General features: G+C 40.5%; 1 protein-coding gene across 15 annotated transcripts in view; it reads left to right on the plus strand.

Moving 5' to 3' along the window:
- The window catches only part of DST (dystonin), a 465,208-nt gene that overhangs the window by 164,184 nt on the left and 277,737 nt on the right, over positions 1-23,287 (plus strand). For all 15 annotated transcript variants that reach the window (XM_053603771.1, XM_053603761.1, XM_053603774.1 and 12 more), the window contains one exon: positions 8,194-8,255. In XM_053603771.1, coding sequence (XP_053459746.1) covers positions 8,194-8,255 — 62 coding nt within the window. The remainder of the gene's footprint in view (positions 1-8,193; positions 8,256-23,287) is intronic.

Here is a 23,287-nt window from a genome sequence, read left to right on the forward strand (position 1 = left end):
ATGATATCTCAGGGTTGTTTTGATCTACATTTCTCTAATATATAGAGATGATGAACATTTTTTCATGTGTTTGTTAGCCATTCGTCTGTCATCTTTAGAGAAGATTCCATTCATGTCTCTTGCCCATTGATATATGGGATTGTTGGCTTTTTTCATGTCGATTAATTTGAGTTCTCTATAGATCCTAGTTATCAAGCTTTTGTCTGATTCAAAATATGCAAATATCCTTTCCCATTGTGTAGGTTGTCTCTTTGCTTTGGTTGTTGTCTCCTTAGCTGTACAGAGCTTTTCAGTTTAATGAAGTCCCATTTGTTTATTTTTGTTGTTGTAATTGCCATGGCAGTCTTCTTCATGAAGTCTTTCCCCAGGCCAATATCTTCCAGTGTTTTTCCTATGCTTTCTTGGAGGATTTTTATTGTTTCACACCTTAAATTTAAGTCCTTTATCCATCTTGAATCGATTTTTGTGAGTGGGGAAAGATGTGGGTCCAGTCTCAGTCTTTTACATGTAGACATCTAGTTCTCCCAACACCATTTATTGAATAGGGAGTCTTTCCCCCAAGGTATGTTCTTGTTTGGTTTATTGAAGATAAGGTGGTTGTAAGATGTTAGTTTCATTTCTTGGTTTTCAATTCGATTCCAAGTGTCTATGTCTCTGTTTTTGTGCCAGTACCATGCTGTCTTGACCACTATGGCTTTGTAGTACAGCCTAAAATCTGATATGGTGATGCCCCCAGCTTTATTTTTATTACTAAGAACTGCCTTAGCTATATGGATTTTTTTCCGGTTCCGTACAAAACGCAGAATCATTTTTTCCAAATCTTGAAAGTACGATGTTGGTACATTTTGATAGGAATGGCATTGAATAGGTAGATTGCTTTGGGAAGTATAGACATTAACAATGTTGATTCTTCCCATCCATAAGCATGGTATGTTCTTCCATTTGTTAATATCCTCTGCTATTTCCTTTCTGAGGATTTCATAATTTTCTTTATAGAGGTCCTTCACCTCCTTCGTTAGGTATATTCCTAGGTATTTCATTTTCTTTAAAACTATGGTGAATGGAGTTGTGTCCTTAATTAGCTTCTCATCTTTACTGTTATTGGTGTATACAAAGGCTACTGACTTGTGGACATTGATTTTATATCCTGAAACATTACTGTATTTTTTGATGACTTCTAGGAGTCTTGTGGTTGAGTCTTTGGGGTTCTCTAAGTATAAGATCATGTTGTCAGCAAAGAGGGAGAGTTTGACCTCCTCTGCTCCCATTTGGATTCCCTTTATTTCCTTGTCTTGCCTAATTGTATTGGCTAGAACTTCCAGCACTACGTTGAATAGTAAAGGTGACAGAGGACAACCTTGTCTGGTTCCAGTTCTAAGAGGAAAAACTTTGAGTTTTACTCCATTCAGTAAAATATTGGCTGTGGGTTTGTCATAGATAGCTTCAATCAGTTTTAGAAATGTGCCACCTATGCCTATACTCTTCAGTGTTCTAATTAGAAAAGGATGCTGGATTTTATCAAATGCTTTTTCTGCATCTATTGAGAGGATCATGTGATCTTTATTTTTGCCTCTGTTAATATGGTGCATAACGTTTATGGACTTGCGTATGTTAAACCAGCCTTGCATCCCTGGGATGAAACCTACTTGATCATGATGAATGACTTTTTTGATGATAAGCTGTAATCTATTGGCTAGGATTTTGTTGAGAATTTTTGAATATATTCATGAGTGAAATTGGTCTGAAATTCTCCTTTATGTTTGGGTCTTTTCCTGGTTTTGGTATCAGGTTGATGTTTGCTTCATAGAATGTGTTGGGGGAGGATTCCTTCTTCCTCAATTTTTTGGAATAATTTCTGCAGTACAGGAATAAGCTCTTCCTTGAAGGTTTGATAGAATTCTGGTGTGAAGCCATCTGGACCAGGGCATTTTTTGGTTGGAAGCTTTTTTATTGTTTCTTTGATCTCAGTGCTTGAAATTGGTCTGTTCAGGAGCTCTATTTCTTCCTGGCTAAGTCTAGGCAGAGGGTGTGATTCCAAATATTGATCTGTTTCCTTCACATTGTCAAATTTCTGGGCATAGAGTTTCTGGTAGTATTCAGAGATGATCTCTTGTATCTCTGTGGGATCAGTTATTTCCCCTTTATCATTTCTGATTGAGGTTACTAGAGATTTTACTTTTCTGTTTCTTGTTAGTCTGGCCAATGGTTTATTTTATTAATTTTTTCAAAAAACCAACTCCTTGTTTCATTAATTTTCTGAATGATTCTTTTGTTTTCAATTTCATTGATCTTTGATTTGATTTTAGATATTTCTTTTCTTCTACTGAGTTTAGGCTTAGGTTGTTCTTCTTTTTCCAATTCCTTAAGATGGCTTGTGACTTTTTCCAGTTCCATAAGATGGCTTGTGAGATTGCTGATGTACTCTCTTTCTGTTTTTCGAATGTAGGCATCTAAACCGATAAATTTTCCTCTCAAAACTGCTTTTGCAGTATCCCACAGGTTTTGGTAGCTTGTGTCTTCATTGTTGTTATGCTCAAGGAAGTTAATGATTTCCTGTTTTATTTCTTCCTGCACCCATCTGTTATTCAACAGAAGGTTGTTTAATTTCCATGCCTTTGTGTGGGGTCGAGCATTTTTGTTAGAGTTGAGTTCCACCTTTAGTGCCTTATGGTCTGAGAAGATACAAAGTAAAATTTCAATTCTTTTGATTCTGTTGATATTTGTTTTGTGTCCCAGGATATGATCAATTTTGGAGAATGTTCCATGGGGTGATGAGAAGAATGTATATTCTTTATCTTTGGGATGGAGTGTTCTATATGCGTCTATCAAGCACAGTTGTTCTAGGGTCTCATTTAAATTTCTTATATCTTTGTTTAATTTCTGTTTAGAGGATCTGTCCAGCTCTGTAAGAGGAGTATTAAAGTCCCCTGTTATGATGGTATTATCAGATATCATATTGCTCAGACTGAGTAAGGTCTGTTTCAAGAATCTGGGAACATTTAAATTGGGTGCATGAATATTTAGAATTGAAACGTCTTCTTGTTGTATTTTTCCCTTGACCAATATAAAGTGACCATCTTTGTCTTTTTTGACTTTAGTCGCTTTAAATCCACATGTATCTGAAAATAAGATTGCAACTCCTCTTTTCTTCTGAATTCCATTTGCCTGAAAAATTGTCTTCCAACCCTTGACTCGGAGCTTTAATTTGTCTTTTGAAGCCAGGTGTGTTTCTTGCAGATAGCAAATGGATGGCTTGTCATTTTTAATCCAGTCAGCCGATCTATGTCTCTTCAGTGGGGAATTCAAGCCATTAACATTTATTGAGATAATTGATAAGTGTGGTAGTATTCTATTCATCTTATTTTGTGAGAGTCCATTGCTTAGTTTTATCTTTTGCATCAGTGTGGAGGTTAGGTTCTGTCCTTTAATTTCGGAGTTCTTACTTTGCTGCTGATCCATTGTGATGGTCAGTGTGTAGAACAGGTTGAAGTATTTCCTGTAGAGCTGGTCTTGTTGTGGCGAATTTCCTCAATGTCTGTATACGTAAATGATTTGATTTCTCTGTCAATTTTAAAGCTTAGCTTAGCAGGGTACAGAATTCTGGGCTGGAAATTGTTCTGTTTAAGTAGATTAAAGGTAGATGACCATTGTCTTCTTGCTTGGAAAGTTTCATTAGAGAAGTCTGCGGTCACTCTGATGGATTTGCCCCTGTAGGTCAACTGGCGCTTACTCCTGGCAGCTTGCAGAATCTTTTCTTTTGTCTTGACTTTGGACAGGTTCATCACGATGTGTCTTGGAGAAGCTCGGTTAGAGTTGAGGCGACCTGGGGTCCGATATCCCTCTGAAAGCAGTGTGTCAGAATCTTTGGTGATATTTGGGAAATTTTCTTTTATAATATTCTCTAGTTTGGCTTCCATTCCTCTGGGGCATTCTTCTTCTCCTTCTGGAATTCCTATAACTCGTATGTTGGAACGCTTCATAAAGTCCCATAATTCTGACAGTGAACGTTCTGCTTTCTCTCTCTTCTTTTCTGCCTCTTTTACTATATGAGTTATCTCATGGACTTTGTCTTCTACCTCTGAAATTCTTTCTTCTGCATGGTCTAACCTGTTGCTGATACTTTTTCCATTGCATCTTTAAGTTCCCTAATTGACTGTTTCAGTTCCTTCACCTGTGCTATATCCTTTCTATATTCTTCATATCATTCATCTCTTATTTGATTCTGTTTTTGGATTTCCTTTTGGTTATTTTCCACTTTATTAGCAGTTTCCTTCATTGTTTCCATCATTTCTTTCATTGTTTTCATCATATATATTCTAAATTCCCTTTCTGTCATTCTTAACATTTCTTTATAAGTGGAATCCTCTGCAGTAGCTACCTCATGGTCCCTTGGCGGGGTTGTTCTGGACTAGTTCTTCATGTTGCCTGGAGTTTTCTGCTGATTCTTGCTCATGAGTGATTTCTTTTATCTGTTTCCTTGCCCTAATTTTCCTTTCACTTCTTCTTGCTCTTTAAGTTCTCGTGCCTGTGGACTAAGGGTTCAGTGAGTCCTTTTGGTACAGGACCAGAAGGATGAGATGGTTGAAGAGCAAGAAAGGGATGAAAGAAAGGAGGAACGGGTGAAAAGAAAAAAAAATAGAGAAAGGAGAGGGGGTGGGTAAAAGGAATATTGACAGAAAGAAGAGAGGCACAAAAAGAGAGAGACAGAGCAATGTAGGTGTACAGTAGGGTACTTTGACATAACCTTAAAAAAAAACCCACCTTCTGGGGGTGCCCAGCTGGGTGAACATAAGGTCAGCAGCTCTTTGCTAATCTGATCAGACACGGTACCCTACCTCCACCAAGTAGAGAGGAAAGACAAAAATGCTATAAATCAAACCAAAACAAGCAAACAGAAAACTTTATGGGATAAAATTGCATAGAAAACCAAATAATAGCAGTAGAAACACTAGCAAAAATGAAGTTTCAGTTATTGAAAAAGGCAGCAATGGGGAATTACAATTAAACTAGAAAAATTGAGAAGAAAAAAGATCTGTACAGAAAAGGTTGAAACTAAAAAACAAAACAACATCAACAACATCAAAGTAAACAAAACAACAAGCAAACAAACAAAAAAAAAAGCAAAACACAACCAAAAACAAAGCAGTATGTATATGTTGTTGAATATTGTCTGGGCAACACGTGGTCTTCTGGGGTATGAGATGTTAATCACAGTTCTGATACCACTGGAGGCTGCTGATTTCTCAAACCCCAGCAGGTAGACACCCTAAATCTCTCTTCAGCTCTCTTAAAAGGCACTTTGAACTTGTTAATTTGCTGAGCAGAAGCTTTCCAAGGAAAGTGCTTGTCGCTGGAATCACTGGTGAAGTGGCTATCCACTTACCCAGTGTGCCAAAACCGGTCTCACTCTGCCCCTGCAGGTTGGGGCTGCAAGGCGGCCCAGACCTCACCCTTAGGCTACTCAGTCGCTATGTTACCAGCTCCCACCCAATTCTAGGTCTGGGACCCTGAGGGCGGAGCTTGCCAGGGCAGATCACTCACAATGGCTCCTTGTGGCCCACAGCCAAACACTATTAGCTCCGTCTGGCTCAGTGGCTCAGACTGGGGCCCTAGACAACAGCCAAAGTTCTCCGCACTCCCACTCAGGCTCTCCCCAAGGCAGTTCAACTGAGTGCCAAGTCCAAAGACACCAAAACAGTTCACAGGTAAGGCCTTTCTGGTTTGCAGTCTCGCTGCTACTGAACTTATGGTTGCGGGCAGGTTTAGACCGATTGAACACACGCGACCACTTGCCAGTTTTCCCCTGTTTTAGTCCTCCTCTTGGGGTCCAGAAGTCTCTGGCTGACTCCCTGTATCCTCACAGGGTTGATGATAGGCAGATCCCACCATCCAGAGATGCCTGGAGTCCTATCTCCCCAGACTCACGGTGCCCAGATGCAAAGAAGCTGTTACTCGGCCACCATCTTGCTCTGGTTCCCCGTTTTGTTTTACAACCTTTTGTCCAAATTTTTAATACCCACTGTCATTTAAGATGTAGGTAGAAGTTTGCAGCACTGGAAAGGGGTTTATTACAGGCAGAATCAAATGATAGGCTGTATTTAGTTTATCTTTGATAAACTAAATGAAAGGGTTTTCAAGGAGGTACTTGGGATGAAAAATGCTTATGAAATACATACTAGGTGATATGGTCCCTCGACCCCCTTCATATTGGCATTAATGTGTAGGAGAACTCTAAGTATTATGCCGTTATGGAGTAGCTTTGCAAATAATTGAATATGTGGAAGCCATTGGATTGCTTTCCTAACATTATTTTACTTCCTCATTTTTGAACATTTATGTTTTTTCAAAACTTTATTTTCCCATCATAAACACTCTGGGTTATGTTCTCATAGATGGATTTCTTACACACTATGACTACAACTTCAGAATAAATTTCAGAAGTAGACTTTCTGGGAAAGGCTTTAAGGCTTTTTTGGATACACATTGGCAAGTCGTTTCAGAGCAGTGATGTTCCAGAGCATTGCTGCCTGATAGAGCTTTGTTCTAGAGCATTGCTGCCTGATGGAGCTTTGTCCAGAGCAGTGGTGCCTGATAGAGCTTTGTTCTAGAGCATTGCTGTCCGATAGAGCTTTGTTCTAGAGCAGTGATCCCTGATAGAGCTTTGTTCAGAGCAGTGCTGCCTGATAGAGCTTTGTTCTAGAGCATTGCTGTCCGATAGAGCTTTGTTTCAGACCATTGCTGTCGGATAGAGCTTTGTTCTAGAGCAGTGATCCCTGATAGAGCTTTGTTCTAGAGCATTGCTGTCCGATAGAGCTTTGTTCTAGAGCAGTGATCCCTGATAGAGCTTTGTTCAGAGCAGTGCTGCCTGATAGAGCTTTGTTCTAGAGCATTGCTGTCCGATAGAGCTTTGTTCCAGAGCATTGCTGCCTGATAGGGCTTTGTTCAGAGCAGTGCTGCCTAATAGAGCTTTGTTCTAGAGCATTGCTGTCGGATAGAGCTTTGTTCCAGAGCATTGCTGTCCGATAGAGCTTTGTTCCAGAGCAGTGCTGCCTGGTAGAGCTTTGTTTCAGATCAGTGCTGTCCAACAGAGCTTTGTTCCAGACCAGTGCTGTCCGATAGAGCTTTGTTCCAGAGCAGTGATCCCTGATAGAGCTTTGTTCCAGAGCAGTTCTGCCTGATAGAGCTTTGTTCCAGACCAGTGCTGTCTGATAGAGCTTTGTTCCAGAGCAGTGATCCCTGATAGAGCTTTGTTCCAGACCAGTGCTGTCTGATAGAGCTTTGTTCCAGAGCAGTGATCCCTGATAGAGCTTTGTTCCAGATCAGTGCTGTCGATAGAGCTTTGTTCCACATCAGTGCTGTTGGATAGAGCTTTGTTCTAGCGCAGTGCTGCCTGGTAGAGCTTTGTTCCAGAGCTGTGCTGCCTGATAGAAACATCTGTGATGATGGGACTGTTCTCTGTTTGTGCTTTGCAGTGTGATAGCCACGAGCTACCTGTCACTGCTGAATGTTTGAGTTGTGATTAGGCTTCTTCTCTCACTCTTCTGTGCTCTGTCTGTAGTAACCAAAGCAGGGTCATTCTCCATAGTGAGGACATAGTTGGGGCATTTCAAGGGAATCCTGGAGAGAAAGTGAATAATTAAGCATAATACTTAATTCTGATAATTAAGCCAGAGTCTACTTAAAGCCAAAGAATCTCAGCCTAGGTTCTGCCTTTTGTCAAGACTTTGAACTGTTTGCTGGATAATCCTGGACAAATTTTTTAACCTACGTCTTGATTTCTTTTTCTGTAAAAGGGTGATGATAATACCTACCTTCCTCTTACAGTTGTGAGAGCAAATGGCGTGTAACTTGTGTTCAAATATTTGGGAAATTCAGTGCAGTGCAGGGGCTCACCTGACCTGGAAAGGCTCAGGTTAGACAACTTTGTGGTGGTAGATTATGGGTCAAAGGGACAGGGGGCATTTGTTTAGTGGAGGAATGTTGGCAAATACAGCACTGGGAAGAGGCCAGTCTGGCAAACAACTCTTCAACACTTTCTTTCAGATAGCCTAAAGTTGCTAAAGGTTAACAAAAAACCTCTAATGTACTATACAGTATCTTTTGACTATCTTATTTTTATTTTACATGCATGATCACTATTAAAGTCTCCTATTCATTGATTTTACCAACTTTATATCTTTCTTTTTCTTCCAGATGAACGGGACAAAGTTCAAAAGAAAACATTTACAAAATGGATAAATCAGCATCTCATGAAGGTCAGCTTTTATTTCTTTCACATATTGGAATTCTTTTGCATACTTCAATTTATTGTATAGTGATTGTGTAGCTCTGAAGGACAGATTTAGAATATCAACTTGAAAGTTTAAATCCTAGAGCCTTTCACATGCGTTTTAGGCATCTATAATTATTTGGTGTGTGGACTGTGGGTGGTGACGGAGGTGGGAAGATAAGTACCTAGTGATTACAGTGCTTTCTGTTCTGTAAGTAAAACCTGCTATTATTTGACTCTGAACAATCTTAGCATTTTAAGAAATCTGTAAATATTTACATTTTACTGTGTGGAAAAGCTGCATTTCTCAGTAATATTTTTTTTCTCTCTCAAGATTGAAACTATGTTCTGGCATCAGAACTTGTGGATGACAGAGGTTAGATGATAATAAAAAGGGATTGTAGAGACAGAAGTATAGACTAATTTTACTTCCTTGGCTTGAGCCCAGGTGTTGGGGTCCAGCCTATGACATAGCTAGACTTTGTCTTTACAAAAAAAAAAAAAATAATAATTTTAGTTCTTATACTTAGTATAATCCAGGGATTGGTGTTTATGTTTACATTTCTCTGTGATGCACTTAGTAGTCCTGGTTCTTAGAGTAACATTTATTTGTGTGCCATGGGTCACTTTGAGAATCAGACATAAGCTCTTTAGAAATGTACGGTTGGATACAAAGTGTGCATACAATTTCAAGGACTCCTTTAACTTCACGGAAGCCTTCTATACATCTCAGGTAAAGAACTCTTAGGACTTCGCAGTTAATTATTGGTTGCTCTTCTCCTCTTTCATGGGCAGCCTTAAAGTTGGAAATAGGTAATGTTTCTATGCGGAAAGAATTTTTTCATGGGGAAACATTATTTTATATGTGGTCATAGTCTTAAAGTAGCCCATAAATCTTGTCTAAACTTATCACATTGCTTAGCAGTGATATTACACTATTGCTAATAGTGATATTCCTATTACCAATTGTGTAAGAGTGTCTCATCACCTTATCTAAAGGGACGTATAGGAATCACCAGAGCTCCCTCCCAGTCCCCTCTCCCTCACCACTCATTGGCATCCTTTCCTCAAACTCTGATAATGCCCCTTGGGGAGCGCCTGTCACCCACACCCCAGATGAGAGTCTCATCTGTAGGGGGCTTCTGTAACGAGTGGGAGCTGAGTCCTCCCTCCAGTGGTTGGCAAGAGATAAAAGGTTGAGACCCTCTGCTTTGTGAAGCTTTTGTGAGGAAATATATTGTACACTTTAATGAAGGATGTTGCACTTCATCTGCCCGCTCCCCAGCTTTTGTCCCACGCACTTGGTGGAAGAAGGACTCTCGTCTGCGGCATTGGACTAGGGTGAAGTTTGAGGTGCATTCTGCGACATTAGTGAAACCTCTTATTATTGGACTCTAAACTATCTCAGCTGAGACATTTGTAAATGTTTATATGTTAGTGCATGGAAAAGTTGCATTTCTCAGTAAGAATTTTTTTTCTCTCAAGATTCGAACCAAGTTCTGGCATCAGATTTATGTGGGTGGCAGAGAGTTAGATGAAGGTTCTGGCAGGATTTTCCCATCACTGAGGTGGCTCCAGGGGAAGCAGGCTCTTGGCTGCTGCTGGCCCAGCAGTTTTTGTAGCTTTGATCATCTGACGGTGGGTGTGTGCGTATGTACAGACGGCACAAAGGGTTGCCCCTTGTCTTTCATAGCTGTTGTGGTTCCAGGTTGGTCATCACGTTACACCTGCTGGCAGTGGCCACCAAATAGAAGTAGACACACAAATGAGAATGGCCCTCATGGGAGGACCATCACACTGGCACTGGACAGGTATTCATTGAAGGGCCTACTATGTGCTGGGCATGTTGGACTGGGAATTTCATCTTATAAGTTGTTCATTAATTAGATGATTGAGTATAAGGATGCTGCCTTTGCTAAGAGTGTCAAAATACTAGTGGAGCTGTTTGAGGACAGAAGGCATTGGACTCATCTCTGGGTCCCCTCGTGGTGCCTGGCAAGAATTGTGTGCAGTACACATCACACACATTCAGTCCTCTGCTCCTTCTGACAATCCTCCAAGCTGCCATAAGTTAGCGGCTGCATACATACAGTCTTTAGGGTCAGGCAGCAAGGATTCAAATCCTGATTTACCCAGAATGTGTAATTTAAGAAAAATGGATAAAGTGACACATCCCAAAGAGTTAAGCCTTACTTCTGCTGCAACACACTAAAAATTGGGAAAAGTAAGTGTTTTAGGCTTAACAGCCGGTAGAAGCCAGTCTAACTGTTTAGGGTTGTAAGCAAAGTTCATTTGTTTCTTGAAGTGTATTATAGGTCAGAATTTAAAATGAGCTCTTAGGAAATAAGAAGCCGCTTCAGGGAGCGGGGAAAGCTAGAAAGTACCGTCTTGGCTCACTCCCCCTGCCTGGGAGCTGCTTAGACTCTTGTTCTGTTTTAGTATCTTCTCAAAATGGACTTCTCTTGTAATTCTGAGAGTTGTGCATTAAAATTTCAGACACAAAACTCCACTGTGTCAGAACAAAGCTTTTTGTCTTTCATTCTTTATTTTTTGAGATAGAGTCTCACTCTGTTGCCCAGGCTGGAGTACCTTGGTGTCATAGCTCATAGCAACCTCAAACTCCTGGCTCAAGTGATCCTCTTGCCTCAGCTTCCCAATTAGCTGGAACTATAGGTACCTACTGCCACACCTGGTTAATTTGTGTATTTTTAGTAGAGATGGGAGTCCCGCTCTTGCTGAGGTTGGTCTTGGACTCCTGAGCTCAAGCAGTCCACCCATCTGGGCCTCTCAGAATGCTAGGATTACAGATGTCAGCAGCCTTCATTCTTTTATGTGTAGAAGTTATAGCATTTAACCTCAAGTGGAGAAAAATGATCAAATATCCCCAAATATTCGGGGTTTGTAAGCTTTGTGTTGTACTAGTCCGTCACTCTATGCATGTGATCTCTTCCATGTTTTACTTAAGATTTCATGAAAGGAATGTCGCACTAGATAGCCTCATTCTGTCTCACTAAAAGGAATGTTGAATACTTTCATTTTTGGTGGCCATTTGGTCATAATCCAGTTAGTGAGAAATACAAAGTTAAGTATATGAATTTTGGATAAAAAATCTTAATATTAGAAAGATATTTCTTTTGCACTGGTTTTTTTAAAAAAATTCTTCATCTGAAATGTTGAATATATTCAGGGAGAAATAGAGAAAGGAAGGTAGTAGGTTCTTTGTCTTTCTTGCTCTATCATAACCCTTTTTAATGAATGGAAATTATGTTATCTGAAGAGCTTTTAATTAAATGGGATCATATTCTATAAATGTTTAACGAAAAGGGTGACCATGAGAGATAAGTTGATGAAATGAAAGTATAATTGATGAATAAGGAGAGAAAGAAATAATAGTAAAATCATTCAGATAAAATCTGAGTATTTCTGTGTGTGTTCTCTGTTTTGTTGGTTTTAACTGTAGTCACATGAGAGGGAGACATGGTAGGTTAAAGGTGAAAAGAGAGAGAAGGGGAAATGGGAGGAGGGCAGTGCCCCCAGAGTGGGAAAAGAAGAAGAAGGGCCAAGGGAGGAGGTTAAAGAGGGAAAGGAGGGAGGAGCAGCTTGGTGCACCCAGCGTGTCCCTCTTGGCCTGGGGGTTGTGCATAGAGGTGCTGGAAGGAGCCCAGGGTTTGGAGACCCCTTGTCCTCGGCTTCATACGCTATAACAAGCTGCCCGGAGTGCTGATTCAGACTGGGGACGTGCTCTTCATCTTTTAAATAATTCTTAAAAAATTTGTCTTTTCTAAATTTTTATTTTATTTGTTGATTTTAATTTAGCATTGTATAATTATTTTATCCTGGTCTTCTCACCCTTGTGTGACTCCGGGGAGAACAGCTCTTGGTAGTTCTGCTCCTTTGGGGCACTGAGGTGCTTTAGAAGTTAGTCCCCAAACAGACCTTTCTTCCCGGGATTTTATTTTTTTTTTCCATTTTGTAGTAGTATATTGTGCTAACGTAGAGCAAATGACCTTTGAAAGGAGACTTTCTCCTGCAAGGTGATCAGTGTGGGATATGTGAGCCAAACGTGAAACGCAGCAGCAGAGGCCGGCAGAGAAGCTCCGCCCTTGAGGTCAGGCAACTGGGGTGTGTTTAAGGCTTTGCAATGTATTATTTCTGTCCACTTAATCTTCTTATGCCCCCATCTGTAAAATGGCGGTAATAGCAGGTTAGTGTGAGGACCCTAAGCGTCAGCACCGTACTTAGCGTGTTGTTAAGCACTCAGTAAATGAGAGCTTATGATGTAAAAGAGTGGATTGACTTGGATGGTGGCAGACAAAATAATGAAGGGAGTATGAGTTGCCTTAGGTACCCTTCTACCACCCCTTCTCAGATTCCTTTTTTTTTTTTTTTTTTTGAGACAAGAGTCTCACTGTGTCACTCTCGGTAGAGTGCCGTGACGTCACAGCTCAGCAACCTCCAACTCTTGGGCTTAAGTGATCCTCTTGCCTCAGCCTCCCAAGTAGCTGGGACTGCAGGTGCCCGCCACAACGCCTGGCTATTTTTTTTTATTATTATTGCAGTTGTCATCATGATTTAGCAGGGCTGGTTTGAAGCCGCCTGCCTTGGTGTATGTGGCCGGAGCCCTAACCACTGAGCTACGGGCGCCGAGCCGCCATATCCCTTTTCTTACCTCAAATGCTTGCCCTTTTCATTTATTCGTTTTAGGAAAGGCTGGAGTTTCGAGTTCAGAATCTCTTGAGGAGATAGATTGGCCTGTTGCCTCCTTACCTCAGAGGAGGAGGGACACTGAAGAAGTACTTACCTGAAGTGTCCTGTGAGCTGCATCTGTCTTCCCTGCCCCCGCCTAGGGCCCCCTGCCCCAGATTTATAAGCCTTGACTGGAGGCCTGAAGTCATTTTCTGTTCCCCCCTTTTCTCCTACACACTCTCCTCAGAGAAAGGGGATTAATGCAGACTCCTCGTACTTCTGAAAGATTGGCAATTTGGGGTCCTCAGTGGTAGTTTTACTTGGAGTCACAGTTGGCAGGTATCTAGCAAATCATCCCGTTCAGTTCCCTCCCTTAACAGAAGGGGAAGCCTGCTACCCCTGCTTGCTGGTACAGTGGCAGTACAAGTTGTGAAATGTACTCGAATGAGGTGAGGTGTCCAGTGTTTGACTTCTTTGAGCGTTGTGATATGCTGCAGGTCCCCCTGGCCTGGGAGATTGTGTTTTCTTCTAGCTGTTTGCTAATTAGATCCCTGTGCCTTAGGAAGGTATGATGACTATAGCTGTCAAATAACATATACCCAGTGCCCAGGGATGATTCTGGCATGGTCAATTTTTTTAAAAGTTTATATGGCTGAGAAAAGTGAACATCGTGGTGGAACTTTTAAATGATCGCATAGCTTATATGTGCTAATGCATCTATTTTTTTCTTAAAATATTAATATTTGGCAAGGACTTTTAAAAGATAACTTTTCCTTCAGAAAAAATTGAATATTTTGTATACTTTTCAGAGCTAAAATTACATTTGTTAGAAGTAAATAGGCTGGGTAATTAAAACTTGTTTGTCGGTGAACAGGCATCACTGGCTTTCTTGCAAAGATGTTTAACTTTTAGCATTGTAGTTCAGTTGTATGACTAAGTCTATCCTTAAAGGGATTGTTCTGGCAAGAATGTGTTCCTTTTGATTCATTATTCTTCAGAATCCTTTTAAGAATAAAGTCTAGTTAACACATTCATGTCTGCTGCCCCCTAAGCGTTTTTATACACCAAGTAGACCAGATTATTTACTTAGCACATTGTGGTTTCCAGGTAAACCAGTGTCAGGAATATTTATATGTTGTTCTTTAGCATCATTTAAACTATAGTATTAGAATATGAGCTGGTTGTTATTGAAAATAACTCATGGCTTCCGTTAGCTAAATTTTACCTGGAAAATTGTTCTACAATATAAAATTGGTGACATTCTTTTTTCATTTACAGCATTTATTTGTGCTTATTGTACTAATGGCACAAAGTCCTATCTCTTTATAAACTAGAGAGTCTTTAACTACTTGTTACTGACCATATGCAATTTGCTGGTTAGAAATTCATAGGATAATAGTATAAGAAATGGCTTCTAAGATTTAAGTATTTACAATTTACCTTTTGCCTTTCTTGAGGTGTGGGGATAGGACAAGAAAGAAGGAAGTACTTCATTTTTCTGAAACATTTGAACAGTTATCAGAGATTAGAAGATTCCTTTTAATTGTTTACTTGGGCCCAGGATTAAAACTTAAGCTGTAACTGAGAGGCTGTGTTCAAGGCAAATAATTTAAGGGAATGAATGATTTAAGGAGATGATTGGAGTCTGGGAAAGTGTATATAATGTGCTTTCTTTGCATATTATCCACCTAATTGGCTATTTATTTAGGCAGAGTCTCACTTTGTTGCCTTTGGTAGAGTGCTATGGGTCACAGCTCACAGCAACCTTCAGCTCTTGGGCTTAGGTAATTCTCCTGCCTCAGCCTCCCGAGTAGCTGGGACCACAGGCACCTGCCACAGTGCCCGGCTATTTTTGTTGTTGTTGTTGTTCTTGCAGTTTGATTGGGGCTGGGTTCGAACCTGGCACCCTCAGTAAATGGGGCCGGTGCCCTACTCACTGAACCACAGGTGCTGCTCCTAATTGGCAATTTATAATGGAAATATAATCTCAGTATATTTATAATGGAAATATATTTCCAACTTATAGTGGAAATATATTCTCAATACTGATCAGTTATATTGCAAATTTATTACTTAACATTGTATAGTAGGCTATTTGGTCTAAATGTTTTTTTTCTTTTTTCTAAATTGTAATTTGTTGATACATAAATGCATTTGGAGAGGAAGAGGCCTGGATGCCAGTGTTGGACCACACCCTTTGTTAGTCACAAACCATGGTTACTGCATGGGAGACACCTATTTGACTATCCCATTTTTATATCTGTTCCATCATGTCTTTGGGACTCTTGATTTACTTATGGCATAGATGTCCTTTGCCCACATAGTAAAGTCAACAATTTCATGACTTCACTGAATCAGTCATACTATTCTTTATTTTATGATTTGGTGGCTGGGAGGAAACGCAAACTCCCAAGCTGAGAACACTTTGAGGTCAGTAATATCATTTAGAGAATAGAAAAAAAATCTCTGCTTGCTCTGTGTCTTTGACTATTGCAGGGTTACTGAGTAATTTTACATCTGTGGACACAGAGGGGTTAGGTGAATATTTGAAGTATTGACTTTATATAAAGGGCTAATGAAAAATACTGCTCATATGAGTTCAGTGTTTTTAGTTCTTAAAATGTGCAAATGGAGTATCTTTTCAGGACCTTAGATTTAATCACTGTTAATGTTCATTAGTTCAGAATTTAGAATATTGGCTATAACTAGATCTTCCTCACTTGGAAATTGTTAATAAATTAATAAAATTATTAGGATCTCTGCAGCCTTATTGAAGATGCAGTCAGGTTCCTTTGAAGGACTAAGGCCTTCAGAGTCAAATATAATACCCCATTTCAAGGCTTTTGCAGGGTTTGCTATATTGAAGACCTGCTTTTAGGAACTACATTTCAAAGGGACCAACGGAGGAAGACAAGCAGCAAAGGAGATGACTCCTGTGATCAGAGAGGCCTGAGAAGGCTGTGGCCTCTGGGGAGGGAATTTGATGATGAAAGTGGTCAGGGGGTGTGAAATGTATCAGTGGGTCCATTGGACTTGCTGAGAAGTTTGGAAACTGATGGAGCCATTCAATGTTCATATAATAGAGGCAGTCCCCAGGTTACTGACCACCTGACTTACTGACACTCTTTACCTAAGGATGGGCTTCCGAGGGTCCCCAGAAGGGTAGTTTATGATTAAATAATTAAAAATAATTGGGGAGCTAGTGTCCTCTGCACATGTAAACAAACCCACACAGTATAAATGGTTCTTTGTGCAGCAGCTTTGTGCCAGCACAAGTCTCATTGTTTACACTGGCTTACACATGGCTTCACTTCCGTCTTAACTTTTAAATTCAGTTCTGTGAGCCTGTGTTTACCCTTATGACCACACCTCCAAAGTGAAAGTCCACTGCAAGTCCAGGTGCTTCTGTGCTGAAGAGAAAGGTGATCACAGTGGAAATGAAGGTAGAAATTATTGGAGAAAAAGTGAAGTGCCATCATTCATTGGGAAAGCATTAGGCCCCAGTTGCTGGACTACTGGAACAATTATAAAGGATAAAACAAGAATGATGGAACATGTGAAAGCAGTACGTACTCCAATGAAAGTATCAGTTAGTACTAAGGAGCAGAATGGATTAATTACAGAAATGGAAAGGTAATTATTGGTTAGATTAGGAGATCAAAATAAGCCAGGCATTCCTATTAGCCTAGGAATTAAAAGAAAGAGCGCAATAGTTTTTGTAACTTCTTATTATAGACAAGGGTGTTGTAATTGTGGTATCATACTGTATTATTACCACATATGAGCTATGATAGTATTACTGTTAGTATTGTTATTATCACAGATGTGCTGTTTATCAGGGATTTTGAGTTACATACAAATCCAACCTAAATACATTCTCAGGAATCTTATCTCATCTGTAACCTAGGACTGCCTGTGTAGAAAAAAATTTCTGTGTTAACAAAAAAAGAAAAAAGGGTGCTACTCTCAGGACCTAGTCATCTCCTGAAGGCCCCACCTCCTAATACCATCACCTTGGGGGGTGGGATTTCAGCATATGAATTCCAGGGGGAAACACATACAGACCTCAGCACATCCTTCTGTGAGGTTCACTCCTGGGCTGGGCAGACACCAAGAGGAATACACTTGTCCTTGAAAGAGCTCCAACAGGGGAGCATGGCAGGGAATGTAACCTTCCCTTCCCTCTCTTGGTGGAATGAGGCTCCTATGTTCTCCTAGTGAAGGATGAGCCAGCTGGCCAATGTTCTGGGGTGTAGAAAGGGGTGATGCCCGGCAAATGACCAGTCCCTCCCATGTCTCAGCCATATCTGCCTTATTGGGTGGTTGGAGGCTACGTGAGTGAACATATGCAAGCCTAAAGCCCTGAGCATCTGGAGTGTCATGGACTGTGCTTGGTCAATGTCATCCACTGGATTATGGAAGCATGAGGATGAGGGAATCATTGCCCTAATACCCATTATCAGCATACTCAGGTGGGAGGTCTGAAACAGAAGGCTGAGTAGTAGGCCTGCTGGAGGGCGCCTGCAATGCTGCAGACCAGAGGCCTCATGCTGGGCTGCACGTTAGAATAATGTAGGGCGAGGAGAACAATCCAAGATGGTGGCTGAGTAACAGCTTCACTGCAACAGGGCACGGTGAGTCTGGGGAGATAAGACTCCAGGCGTCTCTGGCTGGTGGGATCTGCCTATAATCATCCCTTTGAGGATATACAGAGTCAGCAAGGGACTTCTGGACCCCAAGAGGAGGACAAAAACAGTGGAAAACTGGCAAGTGGTTGCGTGTGTTTGATCAACCTCATCCCGCCGGCAGCTGTAAGTACAAGCAGCAGTGAGACTACAAACCGGAAAGGCCTTACCTGTGAACTGTTTCAGTGGTTTTGGACTTGGCACTCAGTTGAACTGCCTTTGGGGAGAGCTTGAGCAGGAGTGCAGAGAACTTTGGGCATTGTCTAGGGCCCCAGACTGAGCCGCTGAGCCAGACGGAGTTAATAGTGTTCAGCTGTGGGCCGCAGGGAGCCATTGTGAGAGAACTGCCCCGGCAAGCTCCGCCCTCAGGGTCACAGAGAATCGGGCCGGAGCTAGTAATCTAGTGACTGACGAGCCTAAAGGTGGGGACTGAGCTGCCTTACAGCCTTAACCCTCAGGGACAGAATGAGACCCGTTTTGGTGCACTGGAGCCTTGGGCTGTTGCCCTGGGTAGAATGCCGTGGCATCACAGCTCATAGCAACCTCAAACTCCTGGACTTGGCACTGCCCAGACCTCCATAAGAGCTGAGCCCACTGGGCCTCCGCATGCCCTGACCAGGAACTGTAGGAGCTGGGCAACACTGTGTCCTCCCTCCTGTACCCTCCCTGCGCCCACACCGGCCTGCTCGTCTGGCCAGGGACTCTGGTAGCCGCATGCCCTCCAGAGCCCTCCCTGCCTCTGCGCAGAGCCCTTCTCGTGGCCAGAGACTGCTGGAGCCTTGGGCTCTCTATGCCAAAGTCACTGTTGCTGGATCCAGGTGTGTCACACTCCAGAGCTGCTTCCACAACCATAACTCCCCTGCTGGGGCAGGCCCAGAGGAACTACACAGGGTCACTTCCTACAAAGATCCAGCAACAATAGAGTGATCCCACTGGGGTCTAATCTTGGAGAGACACCCCCCCCCCCACTCTGAGGACAGCCAGAGGCAACAGTGAAAAACAATCATGAGGCAAAATCAACAGACAAATTCTGGCAATATGAATAATCACAGTAGATCAACTCCCCCAAGGATCAATAGGGCAGACACAACACAAAATCCCACGCACAAACAAATAGCTGACATGTCAGAAATCGAATTCAGAATCTGGATAAAATAAGATCGAATTAGAATTCCAAGCAGTAACCCAAAAGATGTCTCAAGAATTCAATGAATTCAAAGACCAAATGAACAAAGATTTTGACACATTGAGACAAGAAGTTGCAGCCCTCAAAGATCTGAGAAACACAGTAGAATCCCTCAGTAACAGAATGGAGCAAGCAGAAGAAAGGATTTCTGACATTGAAGACAAAGCTTTTGAATGCTCCCAAACTCTCATAGAGGAAGAGAAATGGAGGGCAAAAACAGATCACTCTTTCAGAAAGCTGTGGGATAATTAGAAGAAAACCAATATTCATGTTATAGGGATCCCCGAAAGCGACAAAGTGGATCCACAAGGCACAGAGGCTCTTCTCCATGAGATTAAGATGGAGAACTTTCCAGACATGCCAAGAGATTCTGAAATTCAGATTGCAGATAGTTTCAGAACTCCAGCATGACTCAACCCAAATAAGACATCCCCCAGACACATCATAATAAATTTCACTTAAGTTAATGTGAAGGAGAAAATTCTGAAAGCAGCCAGACGAAAGAAAACCATCACCTACAAGGGCAAGAATATTAGAATAACTGCAGATCTCTCTGCTGAAACCTTTCAAGCTAGAAGAGGATGGTTATGGACTTTTAATCTCCTAAAACAAAATAACTTTCAACCCAAGATCCTGTACCCAGCTAAACTAAGTTTCATTTATGACGGAGAAATTAAATGCTTCAATGACATTCGCATGTTGAAGAAATTTGCCATAACCAAACCAGCTCTCCAGGATATTCTCAGACCTATCCTCCTTAAAGACCAGCGTAATCCTCCACCACAAAAGTAAACCCACCCAGAAAATTTTGATCAAATTCTAACTTCCACAGCCACAAAAGGATTAAATATGTCCACCGGACTCTTGAAAGGCTTATCAATATTCTTAATTAATGTGAATGGTTTAAATTGTCCTCTAAAGAGGCACAGGTTGGCTGACTGGATACAAAAACTCAAGCCAGATATCTGCTGCATACAAGAATCGCATCTTACATTAAAAGACAAATATAGACTCAAGGTGAAGGGATGGTCATCTATACTCCAGGCAAATGGAAAGCAGAAAAAAGCAGGCGTTGCAATCCTCTTCGCAGATGCAATAGGTTTTAAACCAATTGAAATAAGGAAGGATAAGGATAGACACTTAAGATTTGTTAAAGGTAATACTCAATATGATGAGATTTCAATTATTAATATTTATGCACCCAACCAGAACACACCTCAATTTACAAGATAAACTCTAACAGGCATGAGCAACTTGATTTCCTCCAGTTCCATAGTAGTTGGAGATTTTTTTTTTTTTTAAAAATTTCCTTTAAGTAGTTGGAGATTTTAACACCCCTTTAGCAGTGCTGGATAGATCCTCCAAAAAGAAGCTAAGCAAGGAAATCTTATATTTAAACTTAACCATTCAGCATCTGGACTTAAGAGATATTGACAGAACATTTAATCCCAAGAAAACTGAATACACATTCTTCTTATCAGCCCATGGAACATACTCCAAAATCGACCACATCCTAGGCCATAAATTAAACTTCAGCAAATTTAAAAAAATAGAAGTTATTCCTTGCATCTTCTCAGACCATCATGGAATAAAAGTTGAACTCAATAACAACAGGAACCTGCATACCTATACAAAAACATGGAAGCTAAACAACCTTATGCTGAAGGATAGATGGGTTATAGACAAGATTAAGAAGGAAATCACCAAATTTTTGGAAGAAAATGACAATCAAGACACAAATTACCAGAACCTCTGGGATACTGCAAAGGCAGTCCTAAGAGGGAAATTTATAGCACTGCAAGTCTTCCTCAAGAAAACGGAAAGAGAGGAAGTTAATAACATAATGGGACATCTCAAGGAACTGGAGAAGGAAGAACACTCCAACCCCAAACCCCGCAGAAGAAAAGAAATAACCAAAATCAGAGCAGAATTAAATGAAATTGAAAACAAAAGAATTATACAACAGATCAATAAATTCAAAAGTTGGTTTTTTGAAAAGATCAATAAAAAAGATAAACGTTTTGCCAACCTAACCAGGAAAAAAAAGAGTAAAATCTCTAATTTTGTCTATCAGAAATGGTAACGATGAAATAACAACAGAACCCTCAGAAATTCAAAAAATCCTTAATGAATACTACAAGGAACTCTACTCTCAGAAATATGAAAATCTGAAAGAAATCGACCAATACCTGGAAGCACGCCACGTAGAAAGACTTAGCCAGAATGAAGTGGAAATGTTGAACAGGCCTATATCAAGTTCTGAAATAGCATCAACTATACAAAATCTCCCTAAAAAGAAAAGCCCAGGACCAGATGGCTTTACGTCAGAATTCTACCAACCCTTTAAAGAAGAACTAGTACCGGGTGGCGCCTGTGGCTCAAGGAGTAGGTCGCCGGTCCCATATGCCAGAGGTGGCGGGTTCAAACCCAGCCCCAGCCAAAAACCAAAAAAAAAAAAAAAAAAAAAATACACCCCTGAAAAAAAAAAAAAAAAGAAGAACTAGTATCTATATTACTAAACCTCTTCCAAAATATAGAAAAGAAGGAATATTATCCAACACATTCTACGAAGCAAATATCACCTTGATCCCCAAACCAGGGAAAGACCCAACAAGAAAAGAAAATTATAGACCAATATCACTAATGAATATTGATGCAAAAATACTCAATAAGATCCTAACAAACAGAATCCAACAACATCAAAAAAATTATACACCACGACGAAGAGGGATTTATCTCAGGCTCTCAAGGCTGGTTCAATATACGTAAATCTGTAAATGTAATTCAGCACATAAACAAACTAAAAAATAAGGACCATATGATTCTTTCCGTTGATGCAGAAAAAGCTTTTGATAATATCCAGCATCCCTTCATGATCAGAACACTTAATAAAATTGGTATAGAAGGGACATTTCTTAAACTGATAGAGGCCATCGACAGCAAACCCACAGCCAATATCATATTGAATGGAGTTAAATTGAAATCATTTCCACTTAGATCAGGAACCAGACAAGGTTGCCCATTGTCTCCATTGCTCTTTAACATTGTAATGGAAGTTTTAGCCATTGCAATTAGGGAAGAAAAGACGATCAAGGGTATCCACATAGGGTCAGAAGAGATCAAACTTTCACTCTTCGCAGATGATGTGGTCGTATATCTGGAAAACACTAGGGATTCTACTACAAAACTTTTAGAAGTGATCAAGGAATACAGCAATGTCTCAGGCTACAAAATGAACACCCATAAATCTGTAGCCTTAATATATACCAACAATAACCAAGCCGAAAAAACCGTCAAGGACTCTATTCCTTTCACACTAGTGGCAAAGAAGATGAAATATTTAGGAGTATACCTAAGAAAGGACGTGAAAGAACTCTACAAAGAGAACTATGAAACTTTAAGAAAAGAAATAGCTGAAGATGTTAACAAATAGAAAAGCATACCATGCTCATGGCTGGGAAAAATCAACATTGTTAAAATGTCTATAATACCAAAAGCACTAAATAATTTTAATGAAATTCCTATTAAAACTCCATTGTCATATTTTAAAAACCTTGAAAAAAATAATACTTTGTTTTATATGGAATCAGAAAAAACCTTGAATAGCCAAAACATTACTCACCAATAAAAACACAGCAGGAGGAATCATGCTACCAGACCTCAGACAGTACTGTAAATTGATAGTGATCAAAATAGCATGATATTGGCACAAAAACATGTCTGAACAGAATAGAGAACCAAGAGATGAATCTAGCTACTTACCGTTATTTGATCTTTGACAAGCCAATTAAAAACATTCAGTGGGGAAAAGATTCCCTATTTAACAAATGGTGCTGGGTGAAGTGGCTGGCAACCTGTAGAAGATTGACCCACACCTTTCACCATTAACTAAGATAGACTCTCACTGGATAAAAGATTTAAACTTAAGACATGAAACTATAAAAATAACTTAAAGAAAGTGCAGGGAAAACTCTTGAAGGAATTGGCCTGGGTGAGTATTTTATGAGAGGACTCCCTAGGCAATTGAGACAGTATCAAAAATACACTACTGGGACCTGATCAAACTAAAACACTTCTGCACAGCCAAGAACACAGTAAGTAAGGCAAGCAGACAGCCCTCAGAATGGGAGAAAATATTTGCAGGTTATACCTCTGATAAAGGTCTAATAACCAGAATCCACAGAGAAATCAAACGTATTAGCAAGAAATGAACACGTTATCCCATCTCAGGGTGGGCAAGGGACTTGAAGAGAAACTTCAAAGAATACAGACGCATGATCTACAAACACATGAAAAATAGCTCATCAGCCTTAATCATACGAGAAATGCAAATCAAAACTACTTTGAAATATCACCTAACCCCAGTAAGAGTAGCCCACATAACAAAATCCCAAAACCAGAGATGTTGGCGTGGATGTGGAGAAAAGGGCACACTTCTACACTGCTGGTGGGAATGCACAC

Source organism: Nycticebus coucang, chromosome 9 (genome assembly GCF_027406575.1).
Source record: "Nycticebus coucang isolate mNycCou1 chromosome 9, mNycCou1.pri, whole genome shotgun sequence".
In the NCBI taxonomy this organism is placed as follows: Eukaryota; Metazoa; Chordata; class Mammalia; order Primates; family Lorisidae; genus Nycticebus; species Nycticebus coucang.